At 36.4% G+C, this 16,457-nt stretch overlaps 1 protein-coding gene across 6 annotated transcripts in view; it reads right to left on the reverse strand.

The window, feature by feature from the left end:
- Window positions 1–7,648: 7,648 nt before the first annotated feature.
- TRPC4 (transient receptor potential cation channel subfamily C member 4) overlaps window positions 7,649–16,457 on the reverse strand; it is a 137,711-nt gene continuing 128,902 nt past the window's right edge. For 3 of the 6 annotated variants that reach the window (XM_077752662.1, XM_077752657.1, XM_077752658.1), the window contains 3 exons: window positions 10,456–10,497; window positions 10,239–10,328; window positions 7,649–8,530 (listed from right to left, as the gene is read on the reverse strand). In XM_077752662.1, coding sequence (XP_077608788.1) covers window positions 7,808–8,530; window positions 10,239–10,328; window positions 10,456–10,497 — 855 coding nt within the window. In that variant the 3' untranslated portion in view covers window positions 7,649–7,807. The remainder of the gene's footprint in view (window positions 8,531–10,238; window positions 10,329–10,455; window positions 10,498–16,457) is intronic. The other 3 variants (XM_077752661.1, XM_077752659.1, XM_077752660.1) reach the window with 2 other exon arrangements.

The following is a 16,457-nucleotide window of genomic DNA, read 5'->3' on the forward strand; positions in this document are numbered from 1 at the left end:
TCTGACTCAGGAAGTTGGGAGAAATGTATGGAATTGAAATATTATTTGAGCTTTTTTTCCCCCAAGCGTCAAAAGATCCTAGCTATAGTTTCCGAGTGACTAAGTCAGCGTAATCTCCTAAAAAAGATTTATCTTCCTTGTCACCCAGTTTCACCACTACCTGCATGTTTGCTCGTCAACAATCCTCCTCATCTCTCTCAAGATGACTTTTCCCCTGTAGATCTGTATATATGCTAAAGGACTTGGAAGGAAAGATCGGAAAAATAATACAGTTAAATATAAAACATAATATAAAACATTATTGCACAAAGCTTTTAGAAGGGAAAAAGGGGAAAATCTTTATGATCTATGCCTAGATAAAGAATTCTTAGAATTACAGTAAAACATAAACTTGAAAACATTGGACTTAATCAACATTTGAAAGTTTTGCTCTGCAAAAAGGCCGAAGGATTAAGAGAATGAAAAGATGGGAGAAATTATTTGCAGAGCATATCTGATGAAAGACTAGTGTCTGGATAATAATAATTAAAAAAAAAACCCTCTCAAACTCAACATTAAAAAAACATAAGAATAATCTAGAAAATGTACAAAAGACACAAACAGAAATTTCATCAAGATATCATACAGATGGCAAATAAGCACCAAAAAAATGTTCAATAGCATTAGCCATCAAGGAAATGCAAATTAAAACCACAGTGAGGTATTACACATTGGATCAAATAAAAATTGGTGACAACACCAAATGCTAGCAAAAATACAGAGAAACTGACTCATTTGTACATTGCTGGTGAGGATATGAAGTGGTACAGATTGGCTGTTATTTTTATAAAATGGCATGCAGCTACCATACTGCTCAACAATTACAGTCCTGGTCACAGAAAAACCCACATATGAATGTTCACCACAGCTTTGTTTGTTTATTTTTATTTTTTTTAATGTTTTTTATTTATTTCTAGGAGAGAGAGAGACAGCGTGAGCAGGGGAGGATCAGAGAGAGAGGGAGTCACAGACCGAAACAGGCTCCAGGCTCTGAGCTGGCAGTCAGCACAGAGCCCGACACGGGGCTCGAACCCACGAACCGCGAGATCATGACCTAAGCGAAAGTCGGACGCTTAACCGACTAAGCCACCCAGGCGCCCCTCCACAGCTTTATTTGTAATGACCAAAGAACAAAACAACCAAAATACCCTTCTGTGGGCCTAAATTTAACTTATGCTACATTTGTATCACAGCATAGGACTCTGCAATATAAATGAACAAACTGTTGATAGATGTAACAACTTGGATCAATCTTCAGAGAGTTATATTGAGTGAAAAACACTAATCCCCAAATGTTACATACCGAATGATTCTACTTACATAGCAATCTTAAAATGACGCAATTATAAAAATTTAGAACAAACTAATGTTTTTCAGGAATTTGCGATGGGAGTATTATGAGATGTATGTGCTTTAAAGAGAGGGCAATATCAGGAATATTTGTAGCAATAGAAATATTCTGTATCTTGACTATGGTTGTAGATACACAAATGTGTACATGTGATAAAATTGTATAGAACTCAGTATGCCCACAAGCCCACCCACACAAGTATAGGGAAAACTGCAGAAATCTGAATAAGATACGTGGATTCTACATCAATATTCTGTAATGTTGTACTGTGGTTTCGGAAGATGTTTCCATTGGGGGAAAATGGGTAAATGGTATGTGAGAAAGCCCTGTGTTATTTCTTACCACTGCATGTGAACCTCTAATGATCTAAAAACTAAAAAATAACTCAATTACAAAAAACAGAATAACCATTCACTTAATATTTTATGGTGCCTTTATTTGTCCTACGTTTCTACTTTTCCTGTTTGTTTGATGCTTCTGACTTTAGAAAGGTGATATAACATAGGTCTGTATTTTAGAGATAGATAAGACATTTCCATAAAGAAGGGTCAAATATCAGCAGATGAGGTCTAAAAAACTGAAATGCCCAGTTTGCAGTCACTCCACAGCACGTGTGAAAAGATACGTTTCCTGCCTTCCCTCAGACCACCAGCACATTTTGCATTCTGAATGCTGAAGCAACACATTGAGCTATTTCCTGGGAATAAATTAAACCTCTAAGTATATTGATGCCCTGAAAGGAAGTCAATGTAGATAACCTCTTATTCCCAGAGTGGGAAAACCTGGCTTGTTATCTGCAGGCTCAGGAAAAGAAAATCTTAAAGGAAGAAAGCTATTGGGTAAAACAATTAGACCTAAGGAGAACCATAAAAACAGATCAATTAGAATTAATTAAAAGTTTGGATTAAAAACAATTCTTTAAAGTAATAACGTTTTGGTCTAGTTATGGTCCAAGCCTAGAGGAATTTGCTAATGTTGGGAAAGAGAAACATTAAGTCTTAAAGAGCTAAAGAAATCCAGAATGGCTGAGGTCGTGTGTGTATGAGATAATGATGTTGGCCCCTTGAGTGGGGGGGCACATTATGAAGGTCATATATGGAATCTTTACTTAATCACGAGAAAAAGAGCTCTGCAAGATAGTGAACAGAGGAGAGAAATGAGCATATTTGCCTTTCAGAAACGCCTTGTTTTCTCTCCACAAAAACCTCATGTTTGATCCAATAGATAGCTCTTTCACAGCTGTCTTAACAATACTGTATGAATGTATTTCGATAGGTAAAAGCAATTAATGAAGAAGATTTTTTGAATAGGTTCAAATAGCTCTGCTATTTTAAATAGCTCTAGAAAAGTCTTCCGTGATGCCCCGATAGATAAAAAACAAACAAGTCATTAAATTATAGGTATAGTATAAATTCCATTTTTGATAAAAACAATAAAAACCATAAGCTATACNAGCTATACATATATTTACATATTTATTTATATTATAAATTTATATTAATGTATTATTATATGTATATATTTTAATATATATTAATATATTTGCAAAGGCAAGTAAAAACATGTAAAACAACAAATTAATAGCAATGATTCCATTAGAGATTGGGAATCAAGGAGAGACAGCAAATTTTAGTTGAACAAAACCAGTATTTTTTCAGTGGTTGAATACGTAAAGTTTTCCGTGTGAAATGCAAATGGTGGATATACATGAATTGAATGAAACAAATAGGGATGCTTCAGAGCATCACTGCCCAACAGAAATGTACTACAAGTTACAAATGCGAATCACAAATGTATTTTTAAAATTTTCTAGCAGGTATATTAAAAAGTAACAAGAAGCGTGGAGCTTTTTTAATTGATATATTTTAGCCCAATGCATCCAAAATACTATCATTTCAACATGTAACCAATGTAAACATTAATCAGATATTTTACATTGTTCTCATAGTAATTCGTTTAAATCTTGCGTGTGTTTTACCCATCTAGACACACTCCAGGTTCTTAGTAGCCATACGTCAATAGTAGCTACCATATTGGACAGTGCAGCTCTAGAGGAAACTGATGGTTTTGATACTGGAAAGTTTCACTGGCAGAGCTAACTTCACTCTTTGTCAACCCACTGGAAGCATGGCCATATTTGGCCCAGGTCTCATGGTATCAATCTTGGGTCAGCTTTATATTTTCCAGCTCTATCATTTTTCAGTAGGGAAGGCTTAATTTTATTGTATATATTTTATTGTTGCTAATGTGTATGTAGCATTATCACAAAATCTATAGTAGAACTGAAAATGATGAAGTGTATTTTTTAGAAAATGGTAAGAAATCAGTTTTTTTAAAAAAATCTGTGAACATAATTTTGTTGGGAGAAAAAAGTAATATTCCAAATTTTGGATGTGTAAAGGTTGGACAACTATAAAAATTTTCTACTGAAGGAAAGGGCAAATTCATTAGTCAAGCCATTTAGAACCTGATATCTCATCTAAATACCGAGATGAAGAATTTTTCTTTAAGCTCCAACTCAACCACTCAATGGGTAAATCTGAATAATTGCCATAAATGCCCTTAACCTTTGTTTCTCCAGTTACTTACGGTGAACTTATTTAATATGTTCCATTTTTTAAAAAGTCATGTGATAACACTATATAAACAAAGTTTGTTGTAATATATTGTGAAATAATTAGAATAATATATTCGAAGTTGAATTGAAAGAGACTTCCAGAGATTAACCTTTAAATGTGAATTACTGGGAAATGTAAGGCAAGGAAAAAATGTAATAAAGCTAAACAGAAGAAATAATTTTCAAAATGGTGAAATATATTCATAAATTGGGCTTTTTAAAAATTTGCATCATTGTAAACATATTGATAGAGACACACAGGTGGTTTTTGCTCAGTTGATTTTTAGGGATTCAGTCTGAACTGTATCAACTGCTCTGCTACAAACACAATGCACAAAAACTAATAATGGGCAAAAGTCATGGAACTGAACAGTCATTCACTCAACTAAATCCCAAAATTAGGTAAGATTATTGAATATTAGAAAAGTGACTTTTTAAATCACTGGCTACCCATATTCCTTCTACATTGGCTGGAAACTTGACTGCTTCTCGGAGAATAATATGCTAAGTTTCTTTCTTTACACCCTAACAGTTATCCAAGATATTTGTTTGGATTTGTGTGTTCAATTACTAAGGTATGTCAGTATTACTAACGTTGCTATCTAGGTCAAGGCAAGAAAGTGGGTATGCTTTTGCAGTAGTTTAATTGCCAGCCAATAAATAAAATATCTAATTTAAGAAAGCTTGATACACAAATATTCAACTTATGAAACAGTTACACTAGAGCGTGATTATCACTTTGAAAAATTATTCATCATTTTACAAAATATTTCACTACCATGTTTTCCTTTTTTTACATAGCCAGTTTCCCTACTGAAGTTAATACAGAATTATTAACACTGATATTTTCAGGAATACACCTATCACAAACAATGAGGTCCATCTTCATAGCATTTTTTCTGGTAAATGGGTTTTCCAAAATATATGATAAATGAAGTGCTGTGAATATGACCTAATTCTATTACCGTTAACTGAATTTTCTAGACACTCTTCCACCTAACACCTAACCCTGCAATAAATAAGTGAAGGTTAACAACAAATACCAAGGTCAACAGGACACAAAACATAAGAAACATTATTTATACAAAGGTGTGATATGAAACCTCTCTTTGGTGTTTAGGAGTTTACATTCATAGAAATATGAATGGAAATGAAAAGAAACCCCAAATTACTCATTTAAAGACTTCAAAACATATTTGCAATCCTGCTGTTTTATGTTTTCTTATTCTTTCCCTACTGTTCATCTCCATTAATGCTACTTAACATCATGACATATTCAGAATAATGTTCACTTCTAGGACATATTATACTAACAGTATTCCATATTTTGTTTAAGCCCATAAATGCATCATCTGTCAGTGACATCTGACAGAGGGTTGTTAAAAGCCATCATTTTTGGAACACTCGAAAGCATGGAGTTACTGGCTCCCAGGGAATCCCTCTGCTGTCACCATGTTTATCTGTAAAATATCAGCACCCTAGCCCTTGATAGAAACAAACTCCTGGGAATTTTTCTTGTTTTGCTTTGCTCTTATTGTTGTTGGGGTCATTTGAAGAAACCGAGGACATTTGAGATTAAATTCTGGTTAAGCATGTATAATGGTGATGTATACGATTTTTACTTTGGAAAAAAACATTAACAACAGAAGCAGCATACCCCAAATACTGAGAATAGGCCTTTGTTTCTCTACATGTCTGTCTGACTTAGAACAATTTGGGTGTTTCTCTATCCCCAGTGCTTATGGTGAGTTCTAGCATCCTTGTTCTGACATAAAGGTGTGCTTGAGGCAATGAGAACATTCATTAGCCTTTTTGTGCTTCTCCAAACCTATTCCTATATCCTTCGGACAAAACTAGATTTAGGAAAGAGCAGAATGTCAGTGCCTCCAGATTGTGGCTTATTTCGAAACTAAAATCTAATATTTCAAGTTGAATTCTGATATCCCATACCTAATATGTTTCTAAACCTACTAACTTCTGTACTATAATTCAGTCTTTAATTTGGTGCATTCCTCTTGCTTTACAAGAAGGAACACATTTATGGAGTTTACCACACTCATTCTCTCACAAGATGCACCATTTCAGAAGTAGCAATCAATAGTAGCCCCGGTAGGTGTACTTTTTTTGCTTGGTGTGTTTATGTTCTGAGAGGCAGTACGTATAGTGGTTAAGGGGCATGGCCTTGAAGGACCCATCATAGCTCCATCACCAGCTGTGAACTTTAGCCTGGTTAGTGCTTGTCTCAGTTCCTTCACATATAAAGTAGGGTAAGAACAGTAACTACTTCCCACCATTTTTGTGAGTAGTACTTACACGTTAATACACGGATCGCACATAGAACAGTGGCTGGCACGGTTATTGGTGTTATTCTTTATTTTTGACGTGTGGTGATCAGAAACTGGGTTTTGTAATACTATGTAATTTTGGGTCAATGCTAAATCATGTTCAATTTGTCTAGTCCATGGAGGCAATTTCTGAAGTAAAATGAACTCATCATTTTTCTATTGATTTGAAATAAATGCTTATTGCATGTGGTGAAGTTCTTTCTATGGTGGTTTAGAAAGACACAAGTTACATAATTTAAACTTTAAGAAGTTGCCAGTGCCCTTTTGCATCAGGTGAAAACATTTTCTTTTTAGTGGTTCAGTGAATGAGTATAATATAAGATAAATTACTTTGAAAACAACAGAAGAAACAAGTAATTAAGAATGTTGTTCCTATGGGGAAAGCTTTATATCTATATCCACTGCTAAAATTAATAATGATTTTGGGAAATTTTAATTTTGAAGAAATATATACCAGTCACTGGAGGAAAGAAGAGGAAACCGTTGGGTTTTTGTACTTCTCTTGAATTGGCAATAATATTGCACTGATTAAGAATAGAATTCAACTTTGCTTAGATGTAGAGTTTAGAATGTATTTATGGATATTATGAGTATGTAACATCTTGCTTTGTTTAAGGAGCATTACCTACTCTAATTTATTGTTATTCTTTTTCTAGCCCTGAGAACTTTTGCCACATTTTAAAATTGTCTTATTCATAAAGCCTCATATTTATACTGTCTAGCAACTGAACCTGAAAAGGGTCATGTAAAAAAAAAACTGAAGTAAAACTTTCTCCATGACAAAAATCTCATTAAAAATCATCAATCATCAATATTTATTAGGACAAACATTTATTTTACTTACTGAAAGGAAAACTGGGCATCCCACAACTCCCAAGTACACCTGCTTCTCAATTTAAGAGGGGGTTTGATCATGACTCCATGAAAAGAAGGCTTGCTTGCTTTAATTTGTGCTCTATTTACATGTTCAGAAAGAATTTGATAATATTTGTGTTTTAAAGCCAAACTGTAGGGCGGACTGAAAAGTCCTTGATGAGTAATCATCTCTCGAGATCCTAAAAAATTATGAAAAGCTCTAATATTTCAGCTACAGTTTTTTGCATATAAAAATATCTATTATAGGAGTCAACTACCACATGAAATAAGTTGATTTTGTTTTAGTTGAAAAAGAGAGCTAAAAATTTCCTGTGGGTTATTGCAACAGTACAAGAATACAAGGTGGCGTTTATTTATTAACAACAACAACAAAAAGGTAAAACAAATGGTGAAAGCAAAAGCTGGCTACAAAACCAGGGTTTTTGATAGCCTTTGCCTTATTTAAACAGGTTACACGTTAATATGCGACAGTTGATAAATGCTATAAAGTGTAAGTTAGCATTTGCTAATTTAAACATCTCCCCTTACCCAGGGCACTATGGAAAATATGTATACGTGTGACCAACGCTCTCTCAAGTATCACAATCTTGTGGTCACATAATCTTCGTGGGTGCCTGTGTCCGTGAGGTTCACATCATAGTCTATACAGGAGTCCTCTTCCTTTGCGTGCTTCTCCTTTGGTATTATTGGAACGGTGTCCTCCACCACCACCTTCTCCGACTTGAAGGAACACACTCTCTTGCTCACCTGTAAACCCAGGGTGTCCGTATTCCTTTCTCGATGATCTACTAATATACATTGTTCACTGAGACCAGGGATGTTCAAGTCACCCCGCGAAGCTAACCCTCGAGATTCCAGTTGAATATTTCTCTCCAGTGGTCTTTCTGCCTGTTGACGAGCAACTTCTTCTGAAACAGAGAAGATTGGGTTTGCATTTTGCTCAGCAGCATTTTGTTTTGACCGTCTGTGAAACAGCCCGAAGTTTTTGATATCGGTCACAAAATTCACTTTTCTCTGCTTCTCTCTTGGGGGCTCCTGCACCACTAAGGCAGAGCCATTACTGATGTTGTGTCTTTCGCAGGCAATCGCTGCTGATCGCGGGTGAATCAGAGTGGTTAGATCGAAGAGGCTGAAGTTCTTTTTCTTGTCCTTGCTACTGCCTTCGTTGTCACTCTTTTCATCCGAGTCCGCTGAGTTGGAGGATTCCTTTGTGGCCTGAGCCGACTGCACCGTAGACAGTTTGCTTCCTCTTAGTAACCCCAGGACTTCAAAGCGGAAACTAGAAATGTCTTGCTTTAGTTCCTAAGTGATATGTAAAATGAAGAAATTAGTTTGTGACTTTTAAACAAATAAACAGGAGGGCACATCGTGAGTGCATTTCATATATGGCTCTGATGTGTTTTCACTCATTTTTTTAAAAGTTTGCTTATTTATTTTTTGGGGGGGGAAGGAGGGAGAGAGAATGAATGGGAAAAGGATAGAAACAGAGCGGGAGACCGAGAACCCCAAGCAGGCGCTGTGGTGTCAGCGCAGAGCCCAGCGAGGGGCTCAATCTCATGAACCATGAGATCATGACCTGAGCTGAAATCGAGAGTCTCAGGCTAAACCAACTGAATCACCCCGGCGCTCTGACTCATTTTTAAGAGCCAGGATTCCATTCTGCAGCGGTTCTGTTGAGAACTGCCCATTCAGTCCCTGGCACTGGAGTCATTTTGATGCCTGCTAATTTCCCTGTTGGGGTTATGTAGTAACAAGGAGACTTCCTGGGGTCGATGCAAAAAAGGAAACAAGAGTATATCGGATTCCTATGGGACTACAGTTTCAAATGCTTCCTCTCCAAAACATTCATCTGCTTTCAAGTCCCCTCTCCTTCTCTCAGGGATGCATTTTGAAAAGAGTTTTAATGTTAGCACAATTTGCCGTCCAAAGGGATATCTCAAACAAAATAATTAACGTGGCGTCTACGGTTCCAATAATTGGCAGTTCCTCTCAACTGTTTACTACCTTGAGGTTGGATTTACCTCAGCATCTGGGGCAGCTACTAAATCTCAAGAATTGCTTTGGATCAGACAACATTTCTCAGATGCATCCTTTACTCTTATCTTTTTGGACAACTGAATTCTCCATCCTAATATTTTTGGACAGCTGAGTTCACAGTCCTAACCTGATGGTGGCCTTCCTGGTGGCCTCCTCCCTCCAACCCATCTCCTAAAGCACCAGGACTCTTTAGCTACAAAAATTGGATGTGTGGCTGTGAAGAACATTTGGGATCCCTCCCAACTTTCAATCTGTGCTTTGCGTTTTGGAATTCATCTGTCTTCTTACCTAACCAGCTGCTTATCTTTACTCTTTTGTCAAATCTGCTGTTCTCTGTTAAAGAGTCTTCTTTAGGGTTTTTTAATTTGTTTGTTTTTGTCTATAAGATCTTGTTGACTTTACTCATTCTGTCAAAACCTCTAAGAACTCAGGCAGAATAACAAAGGCATTTTATACACATGATATGAGCATATATATTTCATGTATTCTGCCTATCTCCTCTGATGGAATAAAAAAACTCAGGGAGAAAGACTAAGTTTGTAAGTTACAATTAAGCACAAACTTTCAATTCCCTGCTACGAAAGCTGTGCAGAGCACAGCTCTGTCGTTGTTTTTAACACGTTGGTTACTACATGTTTCAGGCTTAGAAATCAGACTGGAATTTCAAAAACTAAAGCTCACCTATTCAAATGTTGCTACAATCAGCAAGTTAAAATGCCACAGGGCACTAGGATTTTCTTTCTCTAAGTCCCCTCCACATTTCAGATTTAATGTGCTTTAAAATAATGCAGTTTGAAAGGAGATTTCACCACTTTTAAAAAAATAATTAAATAAACCTTGGATTTCAAAGTAAGAAGGCAGACAGGCTTGCTGAAACACATGGCTGAGTTGCCGGCTCTGATTATAAATGTGCTGTATCTGGTTCCCTGCTCCTCGGAATCTGCCTCCTGGTGATGAGGATGGAAACGGTTACCTTAAAGTTCTCTTCAGTCAGACCTTCTTCAGTTTTGGCATCTCTGATCATTGCAGCAACATACCGCTTCACCAGGTTCCGCATGACCTCCTGAGGCACGTCGAAAACAACGGAATTGGTATTCAGCGCATAAATATGATTTCTCTCCTGAGTCAGTTCTAAAGAGGGACTGCACTTCATTTTAATGCAAATTTCAAGATAGAATGGAATAACTTACTTGATATTGGTGATGTCTTCTCAAATTATCGGCCGCTCGCCTCTAAAAAGGAAAAAGGCATTTACTTTTCAGTTACAGTGATATATTACCATTTTGGAAAATAATTCATTGTTCTTTTTGTTTTTTAAATTAATTTGTTAATTTTGAGAGAAAGAGAGAGAGCGGTGGAGGGGCAGAGAGTGACGGAGAGAGAGAATCCCAAGAAGCTCCATGTTGTCCGCACAAAATCCGATGTAGGGCTCCATCTCACAAACCATGAGACCATGACCTGAGCCAAAAATCAAGAGTCAGACGCTTAGCTGACTGAGCCACCCAGGTGCCCAATTCATTGTTCTTTTAATCGAGAATATATTTTTCCTCACTTCACCTGAGTAAAAATTTTACTAGACAATGAACAATAGCTAGAGAGTGCTTCACATGAATCAAAATAATGAATGAACCAAAATAACATCGTGCAAGGTTATAATCCCTATGACATTAACATATGGACCAAGTCAACAATGTTGGGAATGTTGTTCTTTTAAATGTTTTTTAATATGTATTTATTAATTTTTGAGAGACAGAGAGACAGAGAGACAGAGAGAGACAGACAGACAGAAACTGAAGCAGGCTCCAGGCTCTCTGAACTGTGAGCACAGAGCCCAACATGGGTTCAAACCCACGAACCATCAGATACTTAACCGAGTGAGCCACCCAGGCGTCCCAGGAAGGTTGTTCTTTTAGTAAGAGGTGATAGAAAATTAGATAATCATAGCTGATACTACCCCAAATCACTTACAATAATTCTAAGAGACCCAGATGGGACATATCAACTACAAACTAAAAGAAATATCAAATAAAAATAAAAATTCAAAAGAATAAAAAGCTTACATTATAATAATATATAGAGGTCTCCATAAATATCAACATAGCAAGTCTGAGAATTTAGCTATCACATGCAATGTGTAATCAGAAACAATGTTAGACCACTGAACCTCCAACACTAATTTCAATCCCATGTACATTATGAAGGGATTGCTGCTTTAATTAGATAGTTAATGAAAAACTGGAAGATTTTGTTCAGACATAGGGTTCATAAATTCATCATTTTAAAAAATAATGTGAGTCCTAGCTATCATTATAAAAATATCAAAATGGTTTGGGGGTACAGCTGGGCTTAGCACAGAGCAGTGACTCGAGTGCAGAATAGAGATGATGTCCAAAGACTAAAAATAAAGTCCATTATAAATTGAATAAAATAATAAATGACACTAAAATGATGTATTTGCAGATTTCACAAATATTTTAAAGATACTAGGAAAAAGCTATCATAACTTTTATTTAACACATGTTGAATAAATATCAATATTGATTATTAAGGAAACTGAACACACTTATCTAAAATAAAAATATTTCTGTCATAAAGGAATGAATCTGGTAGACTGTAAGAAAGCAAAGACATAATGTATCTAGGATTTGAACAAATCTTTTGATCTTGTTCCTTACTAAATACTTAATCATAGGCTGATAAAATGGAATTTTAAAAAGAGTTATGAATACATCACTGTGAAATGATATTAGGAAAAAAATCAAACAATGGAAAAGAAACTCTCTTTTTCTCTTTAGGGGAATAAGAAGAAATGGCATTTTCGCTGGCCAGGAGAATAGATTTGCTTTTCATGATTTTTAGTGACTTTCAGGAACAGTTAAGACAGAGCTTAACTTCCTAAAAGCCACTAATTTATTTAAATACCATTCATTTTCAAATGACTCTTAAACAGGTTTTCAGTATGATTATGGTATTCATTAAAGACTGGGAAGTTTGAAATTTACTACAAAATTAGAATATCTTGGAAAAAAAACACAGCATGAGAAGGAAATTTATGACTGGGCCACAAGATGGAGGTATATGACTCCTAATGTGACATAGTCTAACAGAAATCCAAGACAGAAAGCACTTGTATAAGGAAACAAGCCTTCCAGATCTCCTGAAGTTTGCTTCAAGTGGACACAAATACTAAAGCTAGCTATATGTCAACGTCTTTAAAACTCTCACTATAAATATTGTATAAGAGATCGGCATTCCATGATTTTAATAGACAGAAACTCTGAATTTAGTATAGAATTTAGTCAACTCAATTCTGATTATTTTTGGTTTCTATTGTATTCTTCTATTCTGTTTTGAGAAAAAAAAATCAATAAAAAGTCAGCAGAAAGCAATTTGAAGCCATGATCTAACTTTAAATTTCCTTAATGAAAAATCAAAACTAAGTACTGTGACAGAATCATAAAATTGTGGGTAATAAGTAATAAAATTAAAGAATAATACTATAATGCATTGTAGTATTCAAAAGAGTACAACCTATCTTTCCTTCAACAGAACCTAATTCATAAACAGGTTTAAAAATTTTAATATAAATGTAAGAAGATCAAATATTACACTTTATTTATTTATTTACTTATTTATTTGTTGGTTTGTTTATTTTTTGAGAGAGGGAGCTCACTTGCACAGTGGGGAAGAGGGGCAGAGGGAGGAGAGAATCTTAAGCTCAGAGCAAAGCCCAATGCAAGACTCGATCCCACGACCCTGGGATCAAAGATTACACTTTAAAAACTAATTCCAGATTTATTTTTTTAAGGAAAAGCTTTTTAAAAGCAAAATAGTCTGGCAGAAAGAGAGTACATAGAAAAAGTTTTCTATGATGAATTTTAGGAGCTATTCAATATCCATAGACCATATCCGTATAAATCAATACAGTTAATTATTTTTGCCAACCACTTTTCTTTGTCCTACAACCACCTACACTGTCGTACAAGTCAACTGAACTTCAGAATCCTAGGAAACTAAGAATGGATGAAGCTACACATCTTCTGAATATGGAAAACAAATAAATGCGGTTCACCAATGATGACCACTACATAATGCAGCTCAGATCTCTCTCATGTCTATTTATTTATTTACTTTCAAACGTTTTTATTGAATCTTTTTTTTTTTTTTTGAGAGAGAGAGAGCGCGCGTAAGTAGGGAGAGGCAGAGAGAGAGTGGAGACAGAGAATCCCAAGAAGGCTCTGTCCTGTTAGCACAGAGCCCAATGCGGGGCTCAAACTCATGAACTGTGAGATTATGACCTGAGCAGAAATCAAGAGTTGGATGCTTAATGGACTGAGCCACACAGGCACGCCTCTCATGTCTATTTAATCTCTCCTTTTCTGGCTAGCACCGCAGACATTGATTCTTATAGACTATCACTATTATACCTCTCTATTTCTACTTTCATTTTTTCTGGGAAGTGGTGGGGTATCACTTTAAGAACATGTGCTCAGGGGTCACACCTGGGTTTGAAGTTGACTGAGCCTAAACAACGAATTTATCTCTGAGGTCTTTTCCCATCCCCTATTTTTTATTCTGTGAGGTAAAGATAAACTCACTGGATGTTTTTGAAGATTAAAGTAGATAAGAGATTTAAAACATCTGTCACTGACTAATGGTAACTAATTCCCACCCTTTTCCCATTTTTCACCTTTCAGATTAATAACATGATTTATTGCAGTTTAAAAAAAATATTATTGGTTCACAAAACTTGTGGATGATTTGACACATAGCAGGATTACCCCAGAGGAAGTAAAAGAAGATGTAATTGTCTCTCTTTGTGTGATTTGCATCGCATTTCATGCTTGAGGCCAGCATTTTATTTAGGTAAAGAGTTGAATGCTTTTAACCTAGGCAATAGAGGTTTGAAAGGAAGAAATCTGCATTTAAGTAATAGGGTGAGGAGATGGTTTTAGTAAATATGGATAGATGTGACACAAATTCTGTAGGCAGTAATTTTTGTTTTATTAAGACTCTTTTTTAGAGCAATTTAAGCTTCACAGAAAAATTGAGAGGAAGGAACAGAGATTTCCCGTCCACCCTCCTGTCCTCATATGCATAGCTTTCCCCAATATCAACATCCCCAAAGAGAGTGGTACATTGTTACCCTTGATTAACCCACATGGATACATCACCACGATCACTTAGAGTCCATGGTTTGCATTACTGTTTACTCTGGGTATTGTACATTTTACAGGTTTGGACAAATGTTTAACGACATGTATCCATCATTATAATTTCACAGAGAGTATTTTAACTACCCTAAAAATCTTCTGTTCTTTGCCTCTTTATCCCTCCCTCCCTGACCCCACCCCCTCAGCTTTGGCAACCACTAATTTTTTACTGTCTCCATAATTTTGCTTCTTCCAGAATATCATATAGTTGGAATCAGACTGTAGATAGCCTTTTAAGATTGGCTGTTTCATTTGGTAATATTTAAGGTTTCTCTAACTCCTTGCCTCTAATGCCTTGATAGCCCATTTTTATTATCACTGAAAAAATAGTATTCAAATGTCTAGATGTACCGTAACTTATTTATCCATTCACTTACTGAGGGACAGCTGAATTAGGGAAATTATGAATAAAGTTGCTATAAATATTTTTGTGTGGGATTTGGTATGGACATAAGTTTTCTTTTTTTTTTTAAATAAAAAAATTAATGTTTGTTGTTGAGAGACAGAGAGAGAGTGACAGAGCCTGAGAGGGGAGGGGCAGAGAGAGAGGGACACCCAGAATCCGAAGCAGCCTCCAGGCTCTGAGCTGTCAGCATAGGGCCTGATGAGGGGCTTGAACCATGAACCATGAGATCATGACCTAAGTGGAAGTGAGCGCTTAACTGACTGAGCCACTCAGGTGCCCTTGGACATGAGTTTTCAACTCCTTTGTATAAAAGTCAAGGAGTGAGATTGCTGGATCGTATGGTAAGAATATGTTGAGTTTTGTAAGAAACCATCAAACTGTCTTCCACAGTAACCTACCCTTTTGCATTCTTACCAGCAACGGATGAGCTTTCCTGTTGCTTCACATTCTTACTAGCATTTGCTGCTGTCAGTGTTCTAGTTTTTAGACAATCTAATAGGTGTGTAGTGAGTCATCTTTTTCGAGGTTCCGAAAGTCTTATGAACATCTCTGCATGATGTTGGATTTTTGGCGTGGCTTCCGTGAATTTTCCTTTGTGGGTTTCTATTTCATGAATCTTAGCTTCTAGGGCCAATAGAAGATATATTTAGTAAGTGGTTGCACGAAAGTGCAGAGGCTGTAGAAACCAGGGATGAATAAAACACACTTTTTGCCCTTAAGTGGCTTATCATCTACTAGGTGGAATGCCAAGAACGTCTAGAGATGAAGGCAAAATATAAGCAACAACATGGGGAGTGTCTTTAAGAAGGTTATTTGAGTACAGGGAAGGAAAAAGTAATATTGGGCGAAGGAAAGAACGAGTAGCACCCTTCAAACAGGGAAGGGGATTTCAGACTGGATGAGAAAGAATCATGGGACTTTAACAGTCAGATGCACAGACCTTCAGGTGTGCAGAAGATTGGAATACGGTGAGCAAATATGCTGGCACTGGACGGTGAGAGACACATCAAGATGACTTCCACCAGCCCAGCTGCAATGTGCTCTGATAATAGGAATATATGAATTAGATCATGTTGGAAAGCTAGCATGGGGTTTTTATGCAGACTCTTAGACGGCACAGCAAATTCAGTGGTTGGCAGGCATCTGGGATATTGACTAGTTGAGTTACATGTGATGAAAGTTGAACTTCTATGCTAATTACCTGGCAGCAGTATATTTTTTTTTAATTTTTAAATGTTTGTTTACTTTTGAGAGTGAGACAGACAGATAGACAGAGACAGGGTGTGAGCAGGTGAGGGTAAGAGAGAGGAGACACAGAATCTGAGTTGTCAGCACAGAGCCCCACTAGGGGCTTGAACCCACCAACTGTGAGATCACGACCTGAGCCACAGCTGGAGGCTTAACCTACTGAGCCACCCAGGTGCCCCTTGGCAGCAGTATGAAGTAGGAAAGATGAGTATAAGAGAATCAGTAGATGAGATATTAATGGGGATGCTATTACTAGAATGTAAGTGAAGAGTAACTGGGTGTGAGCTAAAATGGTTAGCAGTGTGAATGGAAAGAAAGGGGCAGT

The sequence above is a fragment of the Crocuta crocuta genome, unplaced genomic scaffold, assembly GCF_008692635.1.
Source record: "Crocuta crocuta isolate KB4526 unplaced genomic scaffold, BGI_CrCroc_1.0 scaffold190, whole genome shotgun sequence".
Classification (NCBI taxonomy): Eukaryota; Metazoa; Chordata; class Mammalia; order Carnivora; family Hyaenidae; genus Crocuta; species Crocuta crocuta.